The sequence below is a fragment of the Phoca vitulina genome, unplaced genomic scaffold (genome assembly GCF_004348235.1).
Source record: "Phoca vitulina isolate PV1807 unplaced genomic scaffold, GSC_HSeal_1.0 scaffold78, whole genome shotgun sequence".
Lineage (NCBI taxonomy): Eukaryota > Metazoa > Chordata > Mammalia > Carnivora > Phocidae > Phoca > Phoca vitulina.
Window position 1 is genome coordinate 6,397,272 of NW_022589781.1, and position 21,186 is coordinate 6,418,457.

General features: G+C 36.2%; 1 protein-coding gene across 4 annotated transcripts in view; it reads left to right on the forward strand.

Moving 5' to 3' along the window:
- LOC116625425 (protocadherin-15-like) overlaps positions 1 to 21,186 on the forward strand; it is a 1,687,848-nt gene that overhangs the window by 1,654,078 nt on the left and 12,584 nt on the right. For 2 of the 4 annotated variants that reach the window (XM_032393941.1, XM_032393942.1), the window contains 3 exons: positions 4,817 to 5,035; positions 7,211 to 7,219; positions 8,046 to 8,198. In XM_032393941.1, the coding sequence (XP_032249832.1) occupies positions 4,817 to 5,035; positions 7,211 to 7,219; positions 8,046 to 8,198 (381 nt within the window). Of the gene's footprint in view, positions 1 to 4,816; positions 5,036 to 7,210; positions 7,220 to 8,045; positions 8,199 to 10,378; positions 10,385 to 12,042; positions 14,283 to 17,752; positions 17,772 to 19,392; positions 19,432 to 21,186 lie in introns of those variants that run through there. The other 2 variants (XM_032393940.1, XM_032393939.1) reach the window with 2 other exon arrangements.

The following is a 21,186-nucleotide window of genomic DNA, read 5'->3' on the forward strand; positions in this document are numbered from 1 at the left end:
TCTAAAAATTTATTAAAATTTTAGCTCATTTGCAGGTGCCTGAGTGGCTCAGTCAGTTGAGCGTCTGCCTTCAGCTCAGGTCATGATCTTGGGGTCCTGGGATTGAGCCCAGAGTCTGACTCTGCGCTCAGCAGGGAGTCTGCTCCTCCCACTTCTTGTGCTCTCTCTCTCTCAAATGAATAAATCTTTAAAACATTTTAGCTCATTTCTTTTATTTGCTTTTTTGGCCGCCACATTTTCCTCATTCTGTGAAAGCTGAAACGGTGCACGGTCTCATGTCCCTGTGGAGGAAACTATCACTCTTTGCCATTTGGCATTTTGCTTGCAAAAAAGTTACAATTTTCGTATTACCTGACTTTTTTGTCATTAGGGTGGGAGTCACAGGCTCTTACGGCTTTCTGCACCCTTAGTAGAAACAAATCATATTGCTTTAAAATAGAACTTAACTAAATATTTGTTTAAAAAAAGCAAATACAGTTTTAGCTCATGCACCTTTTTATACATCCAGCCTGTTTAACATTGTCCAGATGGTGGAGAAGTGGAGAAGGTAGGAAGGGCCTGTACGCTCTACAAACTGCATTTACAACATAGCGTATAAGAACACATTTATACTTTAAAATAGAATCTGACTACCAAGCTCTTATAAAGCTTCTTTCAAATTCCTAAGACCAGGGGGAAAAAAAAAAACATAAAAATTAAGAATAGTGAGAAATTAAATAATGGAAAACTAATATTATACTCTAGTTTACTATAAATAGAGTATGATATATATTGAGGAATATAAAGTAGTCTATAATTTGGAATTGTATAAAGGAAATAGTGGTCTACCCGTGATTTGCTTTATTAAGCAAAACAACCTTATCCAGGTGGAATGGATGTGGGCAGATGTATTAACCATCACTCCCTCTGTATGCCTGTTTCAGAAACCCAGAAACAGGGTATTTACCAGGAAAAGAGGCAGCCACCCCTCTACCATCTAGGTTCAGGGCTTTGTAAAGTACAGAGTGCATACTCCTGCTCACCCCCCCCTTTATCTCTACATTTATATGTACATTGCACTATGATAACCATCAAGGTAAAAAGCAGGGTCAGCTGGTGCTTACACACCATACTTTGACAGTCGAGACCCACACGAGTAAACAGAGGCAGGGATGCGTGTTTGCATGTGTTCTATCAGCACAGTGAATCAGAAGACAAGGAACTGGCTTAGGAATTTACTGCATTTCAGTGATTTGGGAGAGCAAGGTTTCTGTCTCACAGAGTAGAAGAATGAATCTCAAGGACAAAGGAGAGTGAGTAAAGCGATAGAAGTTAAGCAAGGATACAGAAAAAGCTCTCAGGAGTGAGAGGGGTCCTGGCCGGGTTGCCACTGAGGGCTTTTAGGGTTGGTCTTTTATAGAAAGTTAACCAGGGAACTTAAATCCTTTTACCACCATAGAGCAGGGACTAGAGGTAACACCTTCAGCGGCTTACTTCCTTTTTAGGGTCGCTAATTTTCTTGGTCACAAGTAGCTGTTAGAACAAGACCCACCTCTGATACCTAGTACAGAATGGTCTGGTTTGTTCCCCTATCTATGGATTCCTTTCATCTACACTTTTGAATTTTGTAAGCCTGATCCTATGGCCCCCTCCCTCTCTCTCCCTACCTAGCCTCACCTGTCCCTCACTCATCAGGAAAAGAGAGCAGATCTAACAGATAGATCTCCTTCCTAAGATAAATAAGCAGGGGGCAAAATGGGATCAGTAATAAATACTGAAAAACAAAGTAAAAGAAATAACATCCTGATGACTCAGAGGTAGAATTTATCTCTGTAAATATTCTCCTCCAGAAACCACTGGAAAACAGTTTAACATTTTTAATATAAAGCAAGACCGTATGGGACAGTGAAATGGTATGTGTGTTTGAGGAGCTCTGAATCCTTCCCTGTTTCTGGTGAAAGAACCCCACCAAGGCTCTCCACCACGGTGCTGGTGGTGGGATCTACACTGCCTCCCCCTCAGGACACCAGTCCTCTGCTCACTGCCTGGCTGTGGGTCAGTTAGACACACATAAGGACTCAGAGTCCTTCTTCAAGGACCAACATGGAAGCTAGCTTTGTCCCCAAATCAGAAAAAGTATAAAACAAAAGCCTGAAGGTTTGGGGGCCACTTTTTCCACCTTGGTATGGAAAATCTCCAAACTTGCCCGAAATGAGGAAACATCTGAAAAAGAAATTGGCAGCATAAAGTATATACATAAGAAGCTCAGGGCACACTAAGAAAAAGAAAAGATCAAAATATATGTAGAGGACATTGAAGATACAACCTGACAAGTGTAGGCATCTCTGAGGTAAAACACTTTAGTAGTTATTACAGAAACATAAACTAAAAATATAACGAAAAGACTCCATTACTTTCCCACAGAATCAACGAAAATGTCATGTGTCACTGAAAAGTATCTGAATATGTTTTAATACCACTGAAACAAATAAAAGTGACTCGATTATAAAGAAAGAAAAAATTAGCTAAGCCTTAGACATCCCATGTGCACGATAGAATGTCAAAAGGCAGTGGGAATCGGATCCACAGTTTTTTAAGGAAAAATGTTGTGACTCAGGAATTCCTACCCAGGCAAACTGTTTTGCATGTAGAAAGCAAAAAGAAGGATATTCTAGACGAGGTATGGGTTCAAAAGCAATCCACTCTTCCATGAAACAATGAAAACATTTACCTAAATTGAGAAATAAACCAAAGTAAATATCAAAATAATGGAGCTCTTGGAATGTAAAAAGACTAAGGAATATTCCCTCAGGTGATGGGATGTCAAATGCAAGAATCCTGTAGAAGTGGGTCCATCTGGTGGATTCCGCATGATAGGAGTGAATTCTTAGCCCATACTAATGATCTACCTCTACTTCTGATTCTTCCCAGTTTCTAATACTGTTTTCTTGCAACGGAACTCAATCTGTACTTTATTTGGAACTTCTTACCTTATCTGATAAACAATTCAAACAAAACGTGGTATCATTCTATTCTAGCACTTGGAACCATGGTTCAGTCTTTATTATATTTTTTAACAGACCTAAAAATAACCTAGGAAAAATGCTATAAAAGTATATTTTATATCTACAAAAGCATATTTGTAAAAAAACAAAACAAAAAACAAAAAACAAAAACAACGAAAATTCTAACTGCCTTATATTATCATATGAAAACTTGAGTAAAAACATGTGCACCTTTCAAACTAAAATTGAGTTATCCAAGCCATTGGGTTTCTTAAATGGCAAGTCTAATAACTATCCAGTGGAATTCATATCTGATATGGGTCATCTCTTTATTTTTTCCATAAGGAAGCTATGAACACTGTGCAGTAGATATAAAGTCAGCATGATCATTCAGAAAATTAAAATAAAAAATCTCAAAAGGGATAAAATAGACTGTAAGATGCACAAGCATGGGGCACTTTGTTATCATGGGATGGTGAAATTTGAGGCCATTTAAAAATTTTTTTCCCATTTCTTTGTGTTTTCCACATTTTCAGCATAAGTGTGGAGGCTTATATTATGCAATATATTTCTAAAATAATAGTTTTCACTTCGTATATGCTGTGTAATTATGAGAATAAAAGATATTTATAAAAAAGGTTCAATTTGGATATACCAAAATGTGAGCAGCCTCTGTGTTGGGGGCCTATGAGTAATTTTGCTTTTTGGAAAGTTTTGTGCTTTCCAATATTCTATAGTTAAGACATTTGATTTTTATAGATGAACATCTTTAAAAATTCAAAAACAAAAATACCTAAGACATGGTGTGGCTTTCTGCTATTAAGAACACAACTGTTACATCAACACTGTAGTATTTATAAGGGATTGTGCAAATGTTCCCAAGGAATTTTGAAAAAAACTATTACCTGCTAATTACAACATAAAATATGTCACAAAATCATTCAATCCAATAAAATTAAGTAACAATTATTCCTTGATTACCCGCCCCCCAATGCGATGCCCACAGTAGGAATTGCGTTATTTAGAGGAAGAGTTTGTAAGAACTGTTGGGTTAAATTAGCTAATTCCTGTCGTCCTGACTGACTTGCTATCTGCATCATTCATAATAGTGTTCTCTGTCTAGACAGGAAACACCTTTTAATTTGTTCACCTCTTGCCCATAAAATGTCATTTTAAAGGTTTGGAGTTTGAAAGTGTCGACATACAAGACAAATGGAGATTTTGGAGCCTGAAGGCTTGGGTTGGTGTCTCAGATCCGTGGCCCTAACTGTGTAGCTTTCTGGCCTGCAGTAAATTAGCATTATAACATTCTGTGCTACGGGATCATTCTGAGGACCCAAGCAGACAAAATGCAGGATATAATTTTAAACTCTGCTATATGTAATTTAGAATATTTATTCACCTGAATAACTTAATAATGTATATAATTTCAACAGAGTGATATTAAGTTCAGTGATGTTGGTAATTATTTTTCTCAAGTCTGTGAGCATATTAAGTAAGGGTCATTGTTATTAATATCTGTGATATGTGTCTATCGGTGGTAGTTGCTCTTCTTCATTGCTCTTGCTTTTTATATATTTTTTTTTAATTCATAAGACTCAGCTTGTGTTTCAATTAAAGAAAATATTCAAAGTTACACAAATTTATTTTTAAAAAGTTTAATATTTAATAAAAATAGTAAGATACTACAAAATTATCTTCTTTAAAATATTTTTAATAGTTTACAAAAGTATTTTTAAAGAAAATACTAAAAGATATTACAAAAATCTGTTTAAAAAAAGAACTTTTTTTCTGTTAACATCACTGACTTCACTATTTATCTAACAATAAAGATTTCTGGATGGCAAACTGCTTGATATCAATAAAGACTTCCAGCCGCATTACGGGGAAGGAGGACGCATTTTGGAGATCCGCACTCCAGAGGCAGTGACCAGCATTAAAAAGCGAGGAGAAAGTCTGGGCTACACGGAAGGGGCCTTGCTGGCACTGGCCTTCATCATCATCCTCTGCTGTATTCCTGCCATTTTGGTGGTTCTGGTCAGCTACAGACAGTAAGTATCCCTCGATCAGAACATGGGATCATCGAAAAGCCACCCCTGGGGACATGGCTTTGGAGTCCCAAAACAGGAATGGTGCAAACATTTTGGGGACTGCTGTATCCTTCTTGCACCCAATGGCCTTCCTTTAAGGGAAATCAAAACAAACTTCCAGCATTTCCTACAGAGTACTCAATGTTCCCGTGCTCCTAATATGTTCTCCTCCGATAGGACTGTTAGGTTAGCTCCTGTGGCTATGTTCATGCTCTTAGGTTGCAAGCCTCGGGAGGGAAGGTAGCAGGGATCCTAGGGAGTGTCATATGCAGTGGAATGACATGCGCAGATATCCCTGGTCCCGAGGAGGGTCTGCGACCTAACCACATGGTCGCGACAGCATTGTATCCATGTTGTTAAATTTGCATCTGTGTTGGCAAAATCACTTAAAAATCGTGGTATGCCATAGGTCATTTTCCATGGGGGTTTTTCCTTCCTGGGTAGCCCTGTGAGAACCTATATTGTAACATACGACCAGGATATTTTGACTGTGGAGGCCTTCCATTTTTCTCATTCCTACGGGCAAATGTTTCCATTTAAAATATCTATATTTATCTTATTTAGGCCCTTCAAAGTAGTGAAGTAATTACAGCTAATGTAAGCATCTGTATTCGAAGTCGTCTAGTAAGCTATTCTTTATTTGACACTAGGTACAGGGAACCTTTGTGATAGAGGTCTAGGCATTTAAAACATATCCGTATTGATAATGATTGGTGAAAAGAGTTCTGGAATAGGTTAAGAAGAGTGGTGGCCCTAAGAGTACCCCAAAATGCAAATAAATAACAGGGATCTCCAGTCATATGAATTAGTGACATAACACAGAGGAAGGAATAATGGCAGAACTGTCCTTCATCATTTAAAATACTTACAGGAAGGACTCAACCAGCACCTACGTATTCTTAAACTGCTGTCTTTGTTCTCGAACACTGAGAATTTTCTTTTGAATTAAATCAAGCAAGGTAATTCCAACCTAAAAATTGAAAAGTAGGCTCTGCATGAAGATGCCATAGGAATATCTTTCATCACAAAAGCGATGTGAAGTTGCAAATACAACATTTAGGTTGATATATTGGAGTCTGAAGTATCCTTAACAAATCAATTGATACACCAAATCTAAAGCCTATGAACCAACTTAAGAGTGGACAAATGTTTTAAATTTTTAAGCCATCAAGCCAGTATTAATTTTCATGTTAAATCTAATCTGTCTTACAGTTATTCTTGTTCATTGCACTGCTTCCCAAAGGAATCCTGTAGCAAGAAAACCAGGGAGGAAACCTCTTATATTTGACACACAATGCAGTGAACAAAACTGAAGCATCCTAGACATTATACTCAGTGGTCTGAAATTTAACAAACCACTAAGATGCTTAGCATTTAAATATGTTGTAAATGATTTAATTTTTTTTTTAGTTCAGTAATCAGATCGACACTCTATGAATTCATTTTAGTTATAGCTTTTTGTAAACTAACAGAATTAAACAAAATGAGGTTTGCACTGCTCATGTTTCAAAGTAACATTCTAATATTTACACATCTAGCGTTCATATTTTTATATTCTGCTTATAAGAAAGACTGGATGGATGGCTATTCTTTCGTATTAACATTCGTTTTTGAAATTCACTATACATAGAAAAGTTAAGGGGCAAATATGGAAAGAAAGTGCCATGGATTCATGACCCGGGAGGGGCACCTTCCAACCTCTGCTGCAAAGAGAAGCCCAGGGTATAATCCGGGCTTGTTGCCTGACTCCATCCCTGTAACACACCCAGGACGCTGAGAAGCCGATTACAAAGATCAGATCATCTTTACTATTCCATTTCTCCATCAGAGTTCAAATTCATGTCTCCATGTTTTCATCTAGTTTTTTTTTTTTGCTCCATTTAGTTCATTTCTTTGTTTCCTTGTAATGAATGTTTTCACAGCTTCTGTGATGTTGCCAGTAATAATAAAGTGCTCCCACATTCTGACTTTCTGAATGGAGATACTTAGTTTTCCTGCTGTGTCATTAAGTCTGTGTCATTATGAGTTTAACCGGTAAATTATTCATCATGCAGAATAAATCAGATGTTAAAATATTATGAATGCGCACTTCTAATGTAAATTTCTCTCTTTTTTACTCATTGCTTTTCAAAACAGGTTTAAAGTGTAAGTATAATTAACATCTTGCATATGATTTTACATACTATGAAAAGAAAAACCCCAGATACTCCTTGTATCTATCTGCAGGAGGTGTATACTTTTTAGTTCAAATTCTCTTGTGCTTTTGTATATACAGAAGCGAGCTGGTTTTTCACTTTGGGATACAAGGGGGGAAATGTGAAAAAAGGCAGTTTGCTCTGATAGCTTCCACACTTTGAGATCTTGGTTTTGAGGAAGGAACTAACCGTTGGGGTCCAGGACATTCAGAAAGGGCTGCAAAGCTCTAAGGATAGAATCCCGGGTGTCCTAGGTATCCAAAGGAAACCAAAGCTAGCCATCCCCCTCCTCTTTAGGAGAGAGATCCTCTGTAAACTACACAACCTCTATCAACGAATGTCAAAAATGTTTCAAATCATTTTAAGTAAAATAACTCTTCTTTAAACAGATGGATGATGAAAGATAAAGAAAAATTATGTATCTTGAACATTATGCATCTTCAGCATTGCTTCCAATTATGAGATCCATTGAATGAAAAACACCAATTATTAATCACATTTTTATAGATAGCTTGCCCCCACCTTTAATATTACTATTTCACTTAACTTGCATATATTTCTACTGAATTCTACCCGTTATTCAAGGGTAAATCTTTTAAAGAACTGAAGGGGAAGAGGATATAGGAGAAAGATACTCTGTGGGGATGCTTTTATAATTCTGTCAGTTTATAAGTTCGAATATTTGTGTTCCTGATGTTTTTAGTGGGTTCGTATGCTAACTGATACATACATGATTTCTAAAATGAGTTTTCCAAAACATCCTTGCCTTACTCAAGCCGCCAAGCTGAGTGCACCAAGACAGCGCGAATCCAGTCGGCCTTACCTGCCGCCAAGCCCGCAGCGCCCGCACCAGCACCCGTGGCCGCGCCCCCGCCGCCCCCGCCTCCCCCCGGGGCGCACCTGTACGAGGAGCTGGGGGACAGCACCATGTAAGTAGGCCTTGCAGCTGCCCTCACAGGTGGGTGTGATGGATGCTGGGGGGTATTTCATTTCAACCTGATGCGGAAATGCAGGTTACTTGAATTACGACATTTTTCTTACAAAAAAAAAAAATTTGTTAAGATGAGAACCTAAGAAAAGTTGAATTGAAAAATAATAACCAAAACATAAGCAAACAAAAAACATTAAAATCTGAGTAAGAGAAAATGTGCAGATGTCTAGCTTGAATAGTCTATTTAATCTGGAACCCTTCACAATTATGCAGATACATTTTTTTCTCCAAAATTAAAAATATATTCTGATTTTTTTTTTCTCATAGGAAATAAGGAAAAATAAAGCATAATCATAAAATAGTAATTCCTGATTTGGTATCAAAAGCCAACTCCTATTTGGTAGTTTAAAACTGATGTTATGGTTTAAATCATAGACTTTTTAAAGATACTATCTTAGGATATCATAAAACAGAGTAATGAAAATCTGAAACCTAAATGAAGAATTAAATATTAAATATCCAACCACTTAAAGAATATGCTTTTCATTATATTCCTCTCAAAAGAGACTACTGTGATAGCTTAGTATTTCTCCCGCAATATTTAGAACCTCTAAGCATTATCAAATCATCCACATTTGGAAAACGTTTAAATTATTGTGAAAAGACTTCACAGATATTCCCATAATGATGCTACCCTTATAACCTGATTCCTTTTGGATTTATTTAACTTGCCTGTGTTTTAAAAATTAAAGAGTAACTATTTTTGGACATGACATGCACAACAACCAATGATGTTATAAAACTTTGAATATGACTGAATTAAATCCAAGATACCTTTTAGCAACTGGAATTTGGTGGAGCTGAGGGACTAAAACACATTGGACTGTGTTACATTTGTAGCATTTACTAATAGGAATAAAGCAAGCCTCAAAAATTATGAAATTTACCTTTTAATGGAAAAACTGGTTTTAACCACATGTATCAATATTCTTTGCCATATTAATACTATTATACAAGGTGATGTTAAGAAGATTTAAAAATGTTAAAATTGATTTTTATGTTGTATATCTTAATGCTAAAATTGAATTTAATGTTTGAGACCTTAGTGCTTGGCATTTTATTTCTAAAATAATATGATACAGGATTCATGCTTTTAAATACAGTTTTTAAATTTTTTTAATGAGTTGAAAACGATGGTCTCTTTTTGAATTACTGGTGAATGTAGGAATTGAGCCAATACGATTTGATTCTCTCTATATTAACCACCTCTCTCCAGCAAAAAAATACTCAGAAACTAAAAAAGACTTAGGTGTAAAGTTTTGTTTTATCTGAAAATAGTGACATATATTCATTTTTACTTAACAAAAGTAGATATACTGTAACATCATCTGGAATCAATATAGTTTGATGGTGACCATTTTCAAATAGCAACACTTAAGGACTACTTTTATTTGAAAAATTGTGGTAGACTTAGAGAATTTTGCAATTATAATACGCATTTAATGAAGTATTTTGAGTTCTGCACATTTAAATATCTTTAACAAATGTTTAACCTATCTATTTAAAAACTTTATACCGGGATTCTAACCATATATTACTAGAAAATAGACTAGCTTCAAATGAATTATTATCAAATTTAAAAGAAAAAAAATCAAAGGTCCTTTTTGAAAAAAACCTTAATGATCTAATTAATAACATCATACAGATTCATCAGTTGCTCTGTAATAGTCATCACAGAACTTGTATATTTACTTTGTTCCAAACAGTATCTATACCTTCTTTATAAATCAGTGTGGACTAATTTTTCAATTAGGACATAGAAATAATTCTCAGAATCTCATTTAAAATATCTGTTTTGGGATTGAAATCAACCATGTGTAATGAAGGTGAATTTTACCTAGGTATAGGAAACGGACAGCTAGCTATTTTATGTGATGAGACAACCAAAGAAATGCCATATGGTTTTGTCTAAAATATTATTACATATCATTCTTACGAGTAAATACAAAGAAAATACAAAAACATGCATTTTCTTTTCTGGATATACCTATCAAATGTTTAAATCAAGTTCCTGTTAGTATTTTCATAATCACCTCAAATTAACTATAGTTCAAACTCTTTTTTTTTTTTTTTTTTTTTCTGTCGCATGTTTTCTCTTTCCCACCTGTGGATACATAGGCATAAGTAAGTAAATAATATCATTCTAATACGAGGCATTAGGGAAAAAAGATACAAGAGACTAGATTAAGTTTTACTCTAAATATAGTAATCTTCACCTTTTACCATGGAGTCATTTGCCTTTTAAAAAGAAAGTTCTACCTTCCATACCTCATTCCCTTTTGGTGTCTTGAAAACCTGTGCCTCCCAAGAAGTGTATCAAAATTCTCGCTTTTAATTTGTTAAAAGTATTTCAAGGTGTCTCTCAATCAAAAGTGATGTGGTCCCATTATATAGATAGTTCTTTCCAAGAAGAATTAAACCAAGAACAAATCTATTTTTAAAAAATTGCCAAATAATGTGTCAAGTCCATTTATTTAAAAAAAAAAAAAAATGACTTTGCAAGATCAGGAGAAGGGTTTGATGTCTGCTTAATCCAAATTGTCTGTCCTTCCCGAATTATCCAGGTGGGCCTGATACCCCAGGTCCACTTGTGAGGATTCTCCCTTTGTAGTTTGTATCTTTGTGAAATGACTCAGTAACAACTTCGGCTTTATATAGCATTTTATTCCCTCACCTGTCATTCTCCATTTTCATTGTGGCCACGTAATTTTTATTCACAGTATTTCCTTTTATTTCATTCCTGCTGTGTGGGTAAATATTAAACAATAATCAAGAAAATGTTACTCTGTTTGAGCTTGAGAGCAAAATCTGAGGAGAGACTATTGAAAACCAGCCAGCCTTGCTGGGAGAAAGGTCCCGATGCTTTGATTACAGACACCTGCTTATGTCCTTTCATTTGGTTGACTTTATTTATCACTCTCAGCCACTGAAGCTCAGTGTCAGTGTATGAGCCACTCTTCCAGGGATATCGAAACTATGTAATTTGACATAAGTCTTTTCATTAAAGTTGGTCTTGACCAAAATTTGATGCAGACAATATTCAAAATCCATACCAATAGCCCCTCTTCTTATTTGTACTGTTTATAGCATTTTAAAATGGATTCAGCTTAAAATTGAAATGGAAGGGAATAATCTCTGTCCAGATTCTAGCATAACTCCAATTTCTCCATTGTGATTTTGAACTGAACTCTATGAGAGAAATTCTCCCACCTGTCCTTGGAGACTAATTCTCTAATTTAGGAAATAGAGAATTCCTTTCTGTATTCTCTTCTAAGCTTTATCTCAGATAGGAGAGTACTTTTAGCTCCAGAACAGAATGACTGAGAGGAGAGATAATGTTACTGAATCAGATACAGCTAAGGATCCTTTTCCCTGAACAGACAGCTCTGAGCACCCTCAGCCAAAGCAAAGGATATGAAACCATTAGCCAAAATGCTGGTTTGCAATTTGGAGAATCATGATTTCTGCATAAGGGAACTGTTATGTGTGGTCATGGATACTTTGCTGTATCTAACTGGGAAAAAAAAAAAATCAGTCTACAGATTGAAGCATTTTTCTAAAGGAAAAAAATGAAAATTTATCATGCTACTCACAGCTCTCAAGCTTTTCTTGCCCTACCTTTCTGAGAACGGGGACATGAAAGTAATGTCTGGCTTCCGTAGATTAGTGTTATTTGGCCTTTTATATTTTGAAGTCGTAATGAGAACCATAAAGACATCTTTCTCGTGAAAGCTATGTCACAACCTGTTTCCTTACATTTCATTATCTTCTTTTCTTTCAAGTCTTTTCCTTCTCTACCATTTCCAACAAAGCAGGGGAAATAAGTCAGTCTTGGAAGACAGGAAAAGTCCCCACACTGTGATGCCCTTTTCTTCTTCCAGCACTATTGAGACTCACAAGCAGGCTCATGTAGATGGATCCCTTAAGAACAACCAGCCCAAGTCGGCAAGAAAATACACACTGACATCTGATGAGGACACCTTAAGTATCCACAGTACTCTTTATAAGGAAACTCTAGATCCAAGACCAACAAATTCAGACTTTTTACTAAGAACAGATTTTATAGACTCATTTTTACCCAGAACACAAGCCCGGAGTAAGTCCCTGAGGGGCCCAAGAGAAATGTTTCAGAGGATGTGGAATCAGCCGGTCCGCTTCCCTCAGAGACCAGTGTGGGAACTTCCCAGGGGACCAGAAACCATAGAGCTGGAGCAGTGGCAAAGCCACAGGCAGGAAGGTGCAGAGGAAACCACAGAGACCCTTCCAAACAAAAGAGGTAGCAGTAATCCCCTGCCTCCAGTTGGAGATTCGAATGTTGCCAAGAGAGGAGAAACAAGGCACGGTGAACCACTGCTCATACGTGGAGCAGAGCCCTTGGAATCTCTGTCTTCAGACTCCTCATGTTGCTCTCCTTCGCCTCAGTCCTCCTCCTCCACTTTGCCGACCGTTTCAAGAACTGTGGAACTCCAGTCCGAACCTGGTATCATCCTTTCTCCTGCTGACTGTTCCTTGGAACTTTCTCCTTCAGTGCCCTGCATTTTAAACTCCCCCGTCTTTAGGAGAGAGACACCCACATGTATGTTGACAGTTGAAACCAGAAGGAACATTTTTGAAATCCTTCCCAAACCACCAAATATCTCCCCTCTTCCTCCCCCTCCTCCACTTTTTCCACTTTCCACCCCCACTTCTCCTCCCTCTTCTTCTCCTTCACCTCTTCTACCTTCACTCGCCTCCCTCCCTCCCCCATCCCCCCCTCTTCCCTCTCCTCTGTCTCCTCCGACTTGGGCTCCATCCACTAAGTGTGTCTGTGTACCAGCTGTTAAGCACACTGTCAGTGTGACACCCACCGAGGAAATCGAGCCCTCTGTCCCACAGCCACCAGCACCCACAACAGTGTGTCGTGCAGATCCCCGGAGAGAACCAAAGGGCATCCTCAAGCATATTAAAAACTTAGCCGACCTTGAAAAGTCGGTAGCTAACATGTACAGTCAGATCGAAAAAAACTTTCCACCAACACACAACTCAAGACTTGGAAGTAGTTGTCCTCCAGAGACAGAAAGTGTGGAAGTCACTGAACACGACCAAGGGAGTTTGCACAGTATTGTCGAGGGCCCTGAGAACCCACCTCACAGTCAGTCTGCCTCACTGTAATGCTCTTCCTCTTTTAACTGGACAACTCTTCTGTTGACTGAAATCTTCAAGAGGAGGCAAATTTGAACATTTAAAGAAGATTCCATTCTTTTACCCTAAACTCAGTGCAATGCTATTTTTTCCTCATTTTTTTTTTTACTTTTAAAGATTATTAACCTCATCTTTTCTAACTCATATTATAGATTTACCTTAATTTTCTTAACTACGAAGTAGCATTGTTTGTCTGCATTTATTTAAAAAGTAAGTAATTTCAATCTATTTTTCAATGGGAATATGTGGGCAAGAAAGTTCGATCTCCAGCTTAAACCAATGGCTTGTTAGCATGTTAATGCAGTAATGCCTACGTTTACTTTCTGATCATAGTTTTATTGAGTGCTTCAGAAAAAAAAAGCAAACTGTTAAAATAATCTAAAAAAAATGATATCATAGGTTCTGTTCTTTCCTTGAAGGCCATGTATTTGGTAAGTTTAAACACTACCAAAGTAAAAATGTTATGTATCTAGAAATCTAGGATTTGACAGATATTATGGTATTCCAAAATAAATCCCAGGTGCTGTAAGATGTAGTCATCTGTTTTCTTACAAGAACATTCTCTATTCTGGCTTGCTTTTATCTTACTAGTATGCTTATACATTTGAAAAATCTTTTACTTTTTCAATTATGGTCTTACTCTGTTTATTTCTCATTATGTTTTTTCTTCCCTTCTTTATAATGAAAATAAATCTTGTTGGCTTTTGTAAGACATTTCATTTTTCCCACAGATGTTTAAAGTGGTCTTCAGTTTTGCTTGTCCACATTTTGATATCATCTCATAATGTGATATCATCTCATAATTATAATTTTATCAGAAGATTCTCCTTCAAAGAAAATATTTTTCTCCAGTTTAATAGTTTAATAAAGAAATTCTAATCAGTTTCATCAAAATAAGTTTCAATAAATGTCTATGAAGGTTTATCTAGTATGAATTTAGTTACTATTTGATGAAAATTAAAAATATTTTTATTAAGGGTGCCTGGGTGGCTCAGTTGGTTAAGCGACTGCCTTCAGCTCAGGTCATGATCCTGGAGTCCCGGGATCGAGTCCCGCATCGGACTCCCTGCTCAGCAGGGAGTCTGCTTCTCCCTCTGATCCTCCCATCTCTCATGCTCTCTCTCTCTGTCTCATTCTCTCTCTCAAATAAATAAATAAAATCTTTATAAAAAAAAGAATACTTTAATAAAAAAATTTTATTAAGTTTATCAATAATGTTTGTCTATCAAAATTTTAGAAAAGTATATTAGCTTCATTTCTAGTTATCTTTTTTTAAAGATTATATTTACTTATCTGAGAGGGAGAGACAGAGATAGCAAGAGATAGTGAGAGATAGAGAGAGAACGAGCAGGGAGGAGAGGGAGAAGCAGGCTTCCTGCTGAGCAGGGAGCCTGACTACGGCTCGATCCCAGGACCCTGAGATTATGACCTGAGCCGAGGCAGCGGCTCAACCGACTGAGCCACCCAGGTGCCTCGAATAGTTACCTTTCATTACTCTGGATAAATCATCCAAATTTAGTTGTACAAATAAAATATAAACACATTAAATAGAAATCAAGAAGGAATATATCTAGCGAACTGTCATCAGTTTTATATAAGCCTTTACTCTTTGTATTCGGCAAATAGGATAAAAATGTATACTTCAGAAAGAAATTTTATGTTGTAGTTGTTCTCAGAACTCAGCTCGGCAAAGTCTTAAAGGCATCAGCTCAGCTAAGTGCTATCTTCTTAATGAAAGCTGCACTTGACCAGCAAGTAATTACACGGTTTTCCCATATAACACATGGAATAAATTTTATTTGTAATTCCCCACTTTGAATACAAGTGTAATTATTTGATTTATTCTGCAGTTTTAATATTGTAGAAGATAAAAGTCTACACAGGAAAACAAAGCACAATTTCAAAATATAGGCAAAAGTCTTGCTTGATCATTTCCACTCTAAGTATATTAATATAGGCTCAGGGCCCTATGATGCATCATTCCAAAGGTTTTGTTCAGCTCTTACATTATGTGACATTTCTTCAAGTATTTGGTCTGTCATCCCTAATAGTATCAGATTTTTTAAAAAAGCTATAAATCTAATGATTTTCATTAGCTCCTCTGATTCAGATTCTTTTCATCCAAATCAAGAGTAATTTTCTTCTTGGGGTTCTTGAACATGATTTTTTTCTCTCTTTCACTGAAACACTTCAGTTGGAGTTTTTGTTGGCAGCCGGTCATATGCATGAGAACTTGTGCTATTTGGCGGACTCTGACAAGGTATTATTCATGAGTGTGTAAGCCTTTGATATGACTGTGTGTTTTTAAAAACTATTTTGTATCGACTTCTTGGATATGTGAAAGAAATTCCTTGATAATGTATTCTCTAAATAATTACAAAGAAATATAAAAACTCCAAATATCAATTTTATGTAGGTATCTACGGCCTTATAAAATTTACTTAGTCTAAATGTTTTACTAGTATCTTAGGCTTTTCAAATGAAACATCCATTCCCATGTTTTATATTTAATCTAGTTTTTTACTCACACATTCTGTTTAGAGATCTCTGACTTCATCAGCATGAGGCCTATAAATAATTCTTTGAGTACACAGGCCAAAATATTATTCCTCTTCTCAATCCCTGAGCCCCCACAACCTGACAGCCAACCTCCAGAAAAAGAACACCATTTTTTTCTTCTGCATTCATTATGTGCTAATTAGTGTGTAAGAAATTATTAGATACCTTTTTAAAAGACAAAAGTAGGTTACCATACATTTTCCTTATTGTTAAAAGTAAGCTTAATGCATAAAAAAGGTGGGAAGTGAATAACTAATACACACTGGATATAATCTACATAAAAATGCATCAGTATTATATGACTGGTCTTAGAAGGATGAACAGGAAGTCGTGTTAATTGAAAGCCGACAGACAATGATGCACAGTGATTCTGTTGTGTGCTTTTTCCAAGTCACATTCTGCCTTTGAGCTGAGACAAACAGTACAAATAACCACATGAAAGATAACAAAAAGTTACTTGTTAACTAAAAGTTAACTAAAAACAGTGTAGTTCATCTCTTGATACTTTATTTTCTACATGTAGGGAAAAGGCTGCTAATGAAAAAAGTCAGCTTAAATATCCTGGAGAATGAAGTCCAGCTTTGGTTGGACACTTTATATCACATATGTGACTCAATTCTCATTACTAAAACCAGAGTATGAGCTGTCATTATCTGTTCTCTGAAAGATACAAATTGAGGAAACTTCTAAATGCTTTAGAAGGATTATCATTCTCATAACTATTGGCAGAATCTTAGAAGCAAAACTCACTAAAGAACCATTTCAAATAATGAATTGCCAATAAGTTTAAGTAAGCATTATACTACCATTATGACCAACCATTTCAATCAGTAATGCCTTAAGCACTTAAGATTTGTTCAGATAAGTAGACTTATTTTGTCAAGGCCTTGTAATATTTTAAAGAAATTCTCTAGAGAGATCGTTTTGTTGGACTTTAAAGTTATGTGTCTTTACATAGCAGTTACTAGCTTTGTACACTTGGTTCATAACAGCATACAATACGTACAGTACTTTAGGTCAACTGTAAATAATAGACAAAAAAAATCGTTATAATTAATGACATTCAACACTAAAAGCATTGTATACTTTTTTTTTTTCCCCCTCTCAAGTACAGTGGAACATTTCCCCAACTTGTGGTCCATGAACTTTATAAATCTGTATGGTAATACTGAATATGAAATGAAAATGAAAGTATTCAGCTCTTATGTCTCATAATGTCATTGACCCTTAAAGCTAGTCAGTATTCTGCATTCATTATTTTTAGAATAAATTGATGCAAACAGACAAAAAAACATCTTACCAACATTTGGAAGAATATATTCTAGGCATCGAGGTCATTTTTATCCTGTATCGATATGCTCTTCATGTATAAAACACATCTTTTCCCCAAATGAGTATCTTATATGTATCAAGACTTGTCTAGGTTAGAGATGATATAGAATATTTTTAATCCAGTTGATAATAAGAGAGTCAAAGTGTGTTATTATACACCACTGAGATAGATTGTGTAAGGTGTGCTGTTGATGCGGCGTGAGAGTCTGGGCTGGTAATTGTTTTAGTAATGCAGGCATGAAACCTCGATGCTCCTGTCCTCATAAACTGCCACAGAATGTATTTCTCACTGAGACAATTTTTAGTAAAAATTACCTTATTTTTTTCCCAGATTAAAAAAAAAAAACCCTTATCTATAATTTTATTTAATCTGAAACTCTTAAGTTGTTTAATACTGATTTCTTTGTTTCTGCCTTGCAGGAGAGGTTATGCATCAGAGGTAAGGGCTTTATGGTGTTATATAAAGCTTACTAGGAAAATATTTGCTTTATAGGCAGGACTGATTTTCATTCTTTCATAGGTAGGGCATTTTCCTTTATTTCAATAAAACTTATAAGTATGCTCTGCTATTTATTGTCTTTTATACCTGTTGCTGGTTTGTTCTGGGATTTTAAGTGGGTGAACAAATATCAAATGCTCCCCTTTCCAAGGATAAATATATTGTTTCCTGAATTGCTATTACTCAGTATTGTGACATTCGCCCAGATTTTTTTTTTCCTCAGGCTAGAAACTTACTCTAGCAACCTGGGACTTTTGTCCCTTTTACCAGAGTCCAAAGCTCCTTCCTAACACATGAGAGCTTGAGACCTTAAAGAGTTTTCAAGAGTCAGACTATGAGAAATCTCTGGCTTCTCCATCGTGTTCATGTGACTCTTGGGTCTGTGGAGAAGGTGGTGGACGTTCTAGCCGGTGGGATTTGGCCCAGCTGTCCTGAAAGTGGTGCCGTGGCTGAGTTGAGCAGACGGCTTCCCAGTCAAGACGGTGAAGTGAGCTCACAACCCGACTGGCCACTAGTTTAGAATGAACAAGTCCTAATGTATTTGGAAATCCAGAAGAATGCATTTAAGAATAACTGGTTTTCAGGGACAGGTATCATAGCTAACAGATTGGATCAGACTATCTCTAACTTCAACTTCCTTCTCCTTTAAAGGAATGCCTTAACTAGACAAAGTCACTCACAGCCGTGTCATGGAAAATCGATCCTCCCTTCAGTCACATGGCTGTTCTCCTGGCCATTTCCAATGGCTGGTTTGCCACTGGAATGGTCTCCTGGAATTCCAATGCCCACATTCCCAGTGTCATTCCCATGTTAAGATTTGTGTTGTGTAACCATTCCCTCAAGGAGTGGATAAACCAAAACTTGAACTGTGTCTCTTGTTCCCATATGTTTAAAGGATAAATTATCAGGAAACAGACCAACAGACACCATGTTTCCTTTGAGTATGGGTGAGGCTGAGAGGCAGTAAGGAGTGATCCCTGCAAAATCCAAGGAAGGACAATTTCCCCGATCACAAAAGAATTTCCAAAAGCATGCTCAATGCTTGACTATAAGCAACCCAGGTTTTGGTAAAAAGAAAAATGGGGAGCATTTCTTAAATATGATGATGAGTATATTACGACTATATCATTATGTTATGTGCTCTACCTTCTCAGTAAGGAACCTGATTACATTTAATGTGACTGGGGAGAAAAAAAGGGGGCAATTTAAAACAGAGTTAAGTTTGTTCAAAAGGATCCTGTGGCACTCAAAATGCTTTTAAAATTGTAAATAACTTTTTACACAAAAAAGTTTGAACCAAAAAGTTATACAGGTTTTCATTTATTAAAGGTTATTAACTTCGATGTTAATTAAAACAATGATGAAATGCAAACTAATTCTTTATTTCACATTCCAACATCAATAGTGAAAATATTGGTGGCTATCACAGGAATAATAACTCATAATCCCAAGGTAACCGGTTTTAAGCTGTGGCCTTTTTTTCCTCTCTTTTCAATCATGATCTCCCTTTTCCACCGGAATTATTTTCTAAACCTTTTTCTATTTTAATTTCCTTTGGCAGCAACAGCAACTCCTGAGGCCTTCTCTTCTTAAACCAGAGGTATCAATTTTCTTTTTCTTTTCGACCTTGCTGAGTCACCACAATATTTTATGTAACGTTAAGGCCCATCCTACATGCAGCAGAGCATAATCACATGGCATGATTTTATAAGACAGAGAAGGGGTGGTTTAAAGTGGAAACAAATACATAAGTAAACAAGCAAATCACTTCTCTCTTGCTTGCAGGAGCTGAAATTCCAAATTTTTAGCTTCATTCTCTAGGAGTTAGACAAATAAGACCTTTGCTCCTATTGAAAGCAAGCTACCATTGAATGAGACAAATTATGAACCAGATCAGTCACTTGAATTAGTGGATCTAGATTCATCAGAACCATTCCTGAGATGAGCTTTGGAATAGGCAGTGTTTGAGGAAAGAAAGCTGGTGTCGGCACTGAAATAAGGCAAGGCAGAAACTGGGTTGTGATAAATAGTCTTTAATCATGTGATTGAAAATATACAGCCTTGGGCACATGTCTACTTCAAAGTGCCTGTGACATTTTCTTCTGCAATGAGGAAAAGATACTCAGAATTATATAATAAATGCATATAATTCATACTTATGCTCATATGCTAACTTTAAAAAAATGTTAATTTTAAATGTCTCTTCCTTTTGGCAGATTTAGTATTTTATAAGTTCCACTTAAAAATTATTTGTTGTATTCCTTTTTAAAAAAAAAAAAGAGAATCTTAATTTTATTAGAGAGAGGCATTTTGTGATTAGAATTTACTCTCCAAAATTTGGAGGTTGATGGGCAGGAATGTTCAGCTTTTATAAAGTTTTAGCAAAAATTTCTGTTTAGGCATCTCCATAGACTATTGAATCAGATAAGTTGGACTTAAAATCCAAATGCCAATTCCTGGATGCAAGAATTTCTGTTTAGGCATCTCCATAGACTATTGAATCAGATAAGTTGGACTTAAAATCCAAATGCCAATTCCTGGATGCAAGACTTTGGATTTCCCTGATGCCGAGCTACCCTCTTGAGTAGCATTTTCATCTTTTATAAAATCTTGGCAGTCATATTTAGTGTATAAGCTCCTACCACAGCAACTGGAGCATGGTAGGAAGAAATTCTGTAACTGGTACTCATGTTGTTGCTGTTGTTTGCATTAGCATACATAGTTTATTCTTTGTCAGATACTAAATCTTGGCTTACATTGAACACCACATCAAAAACTAATGTTCTATACATTGGCTAACTGAACTTAGTAATAATAAAAAAATCGTGGCTTCTCTGTGGAGTCAGCAAAAATGTGTGGCAACAGGGACTGAATGGAGCAGCAGGGGAATCTTAATGGTTACCATGTGCTTCCTCCATTGATTTATTTATCTTTTTCTGAATAATTGATGCTCTAGCCTTCAGTAATGGATGGTAGAAGAATCTAAGAGGTACCCTTCAGATTATTCCCTTCTACCATCCTCCGTCTCTTCCTACCCAGCTCAGACCACAGAGTGACCAATTGAATGAAGGATTAAGTTTCCTGAATTTCTTCCCAGTTGCTTCTGTCCTTCTATAGTATTTTTAAAGTCATCTGATACCAGATATATATCGTAACTACCAAAAGCTCAGCTTTATTCTCCCTTTAAGAGAAAAAAAAAAGTGTGTGTGTAAAGAAAATTGATTCTAAGTCTTAAAATCTGAAATCCACTCAGTTGCATTATGTTTCCATAGATATTTGTTTTTCATTATTGCTAAAAGTTATTAAGATTCAACTTAAAAATCTTTTTTGTTTTTAATTGTTGTAGAACAAAAAT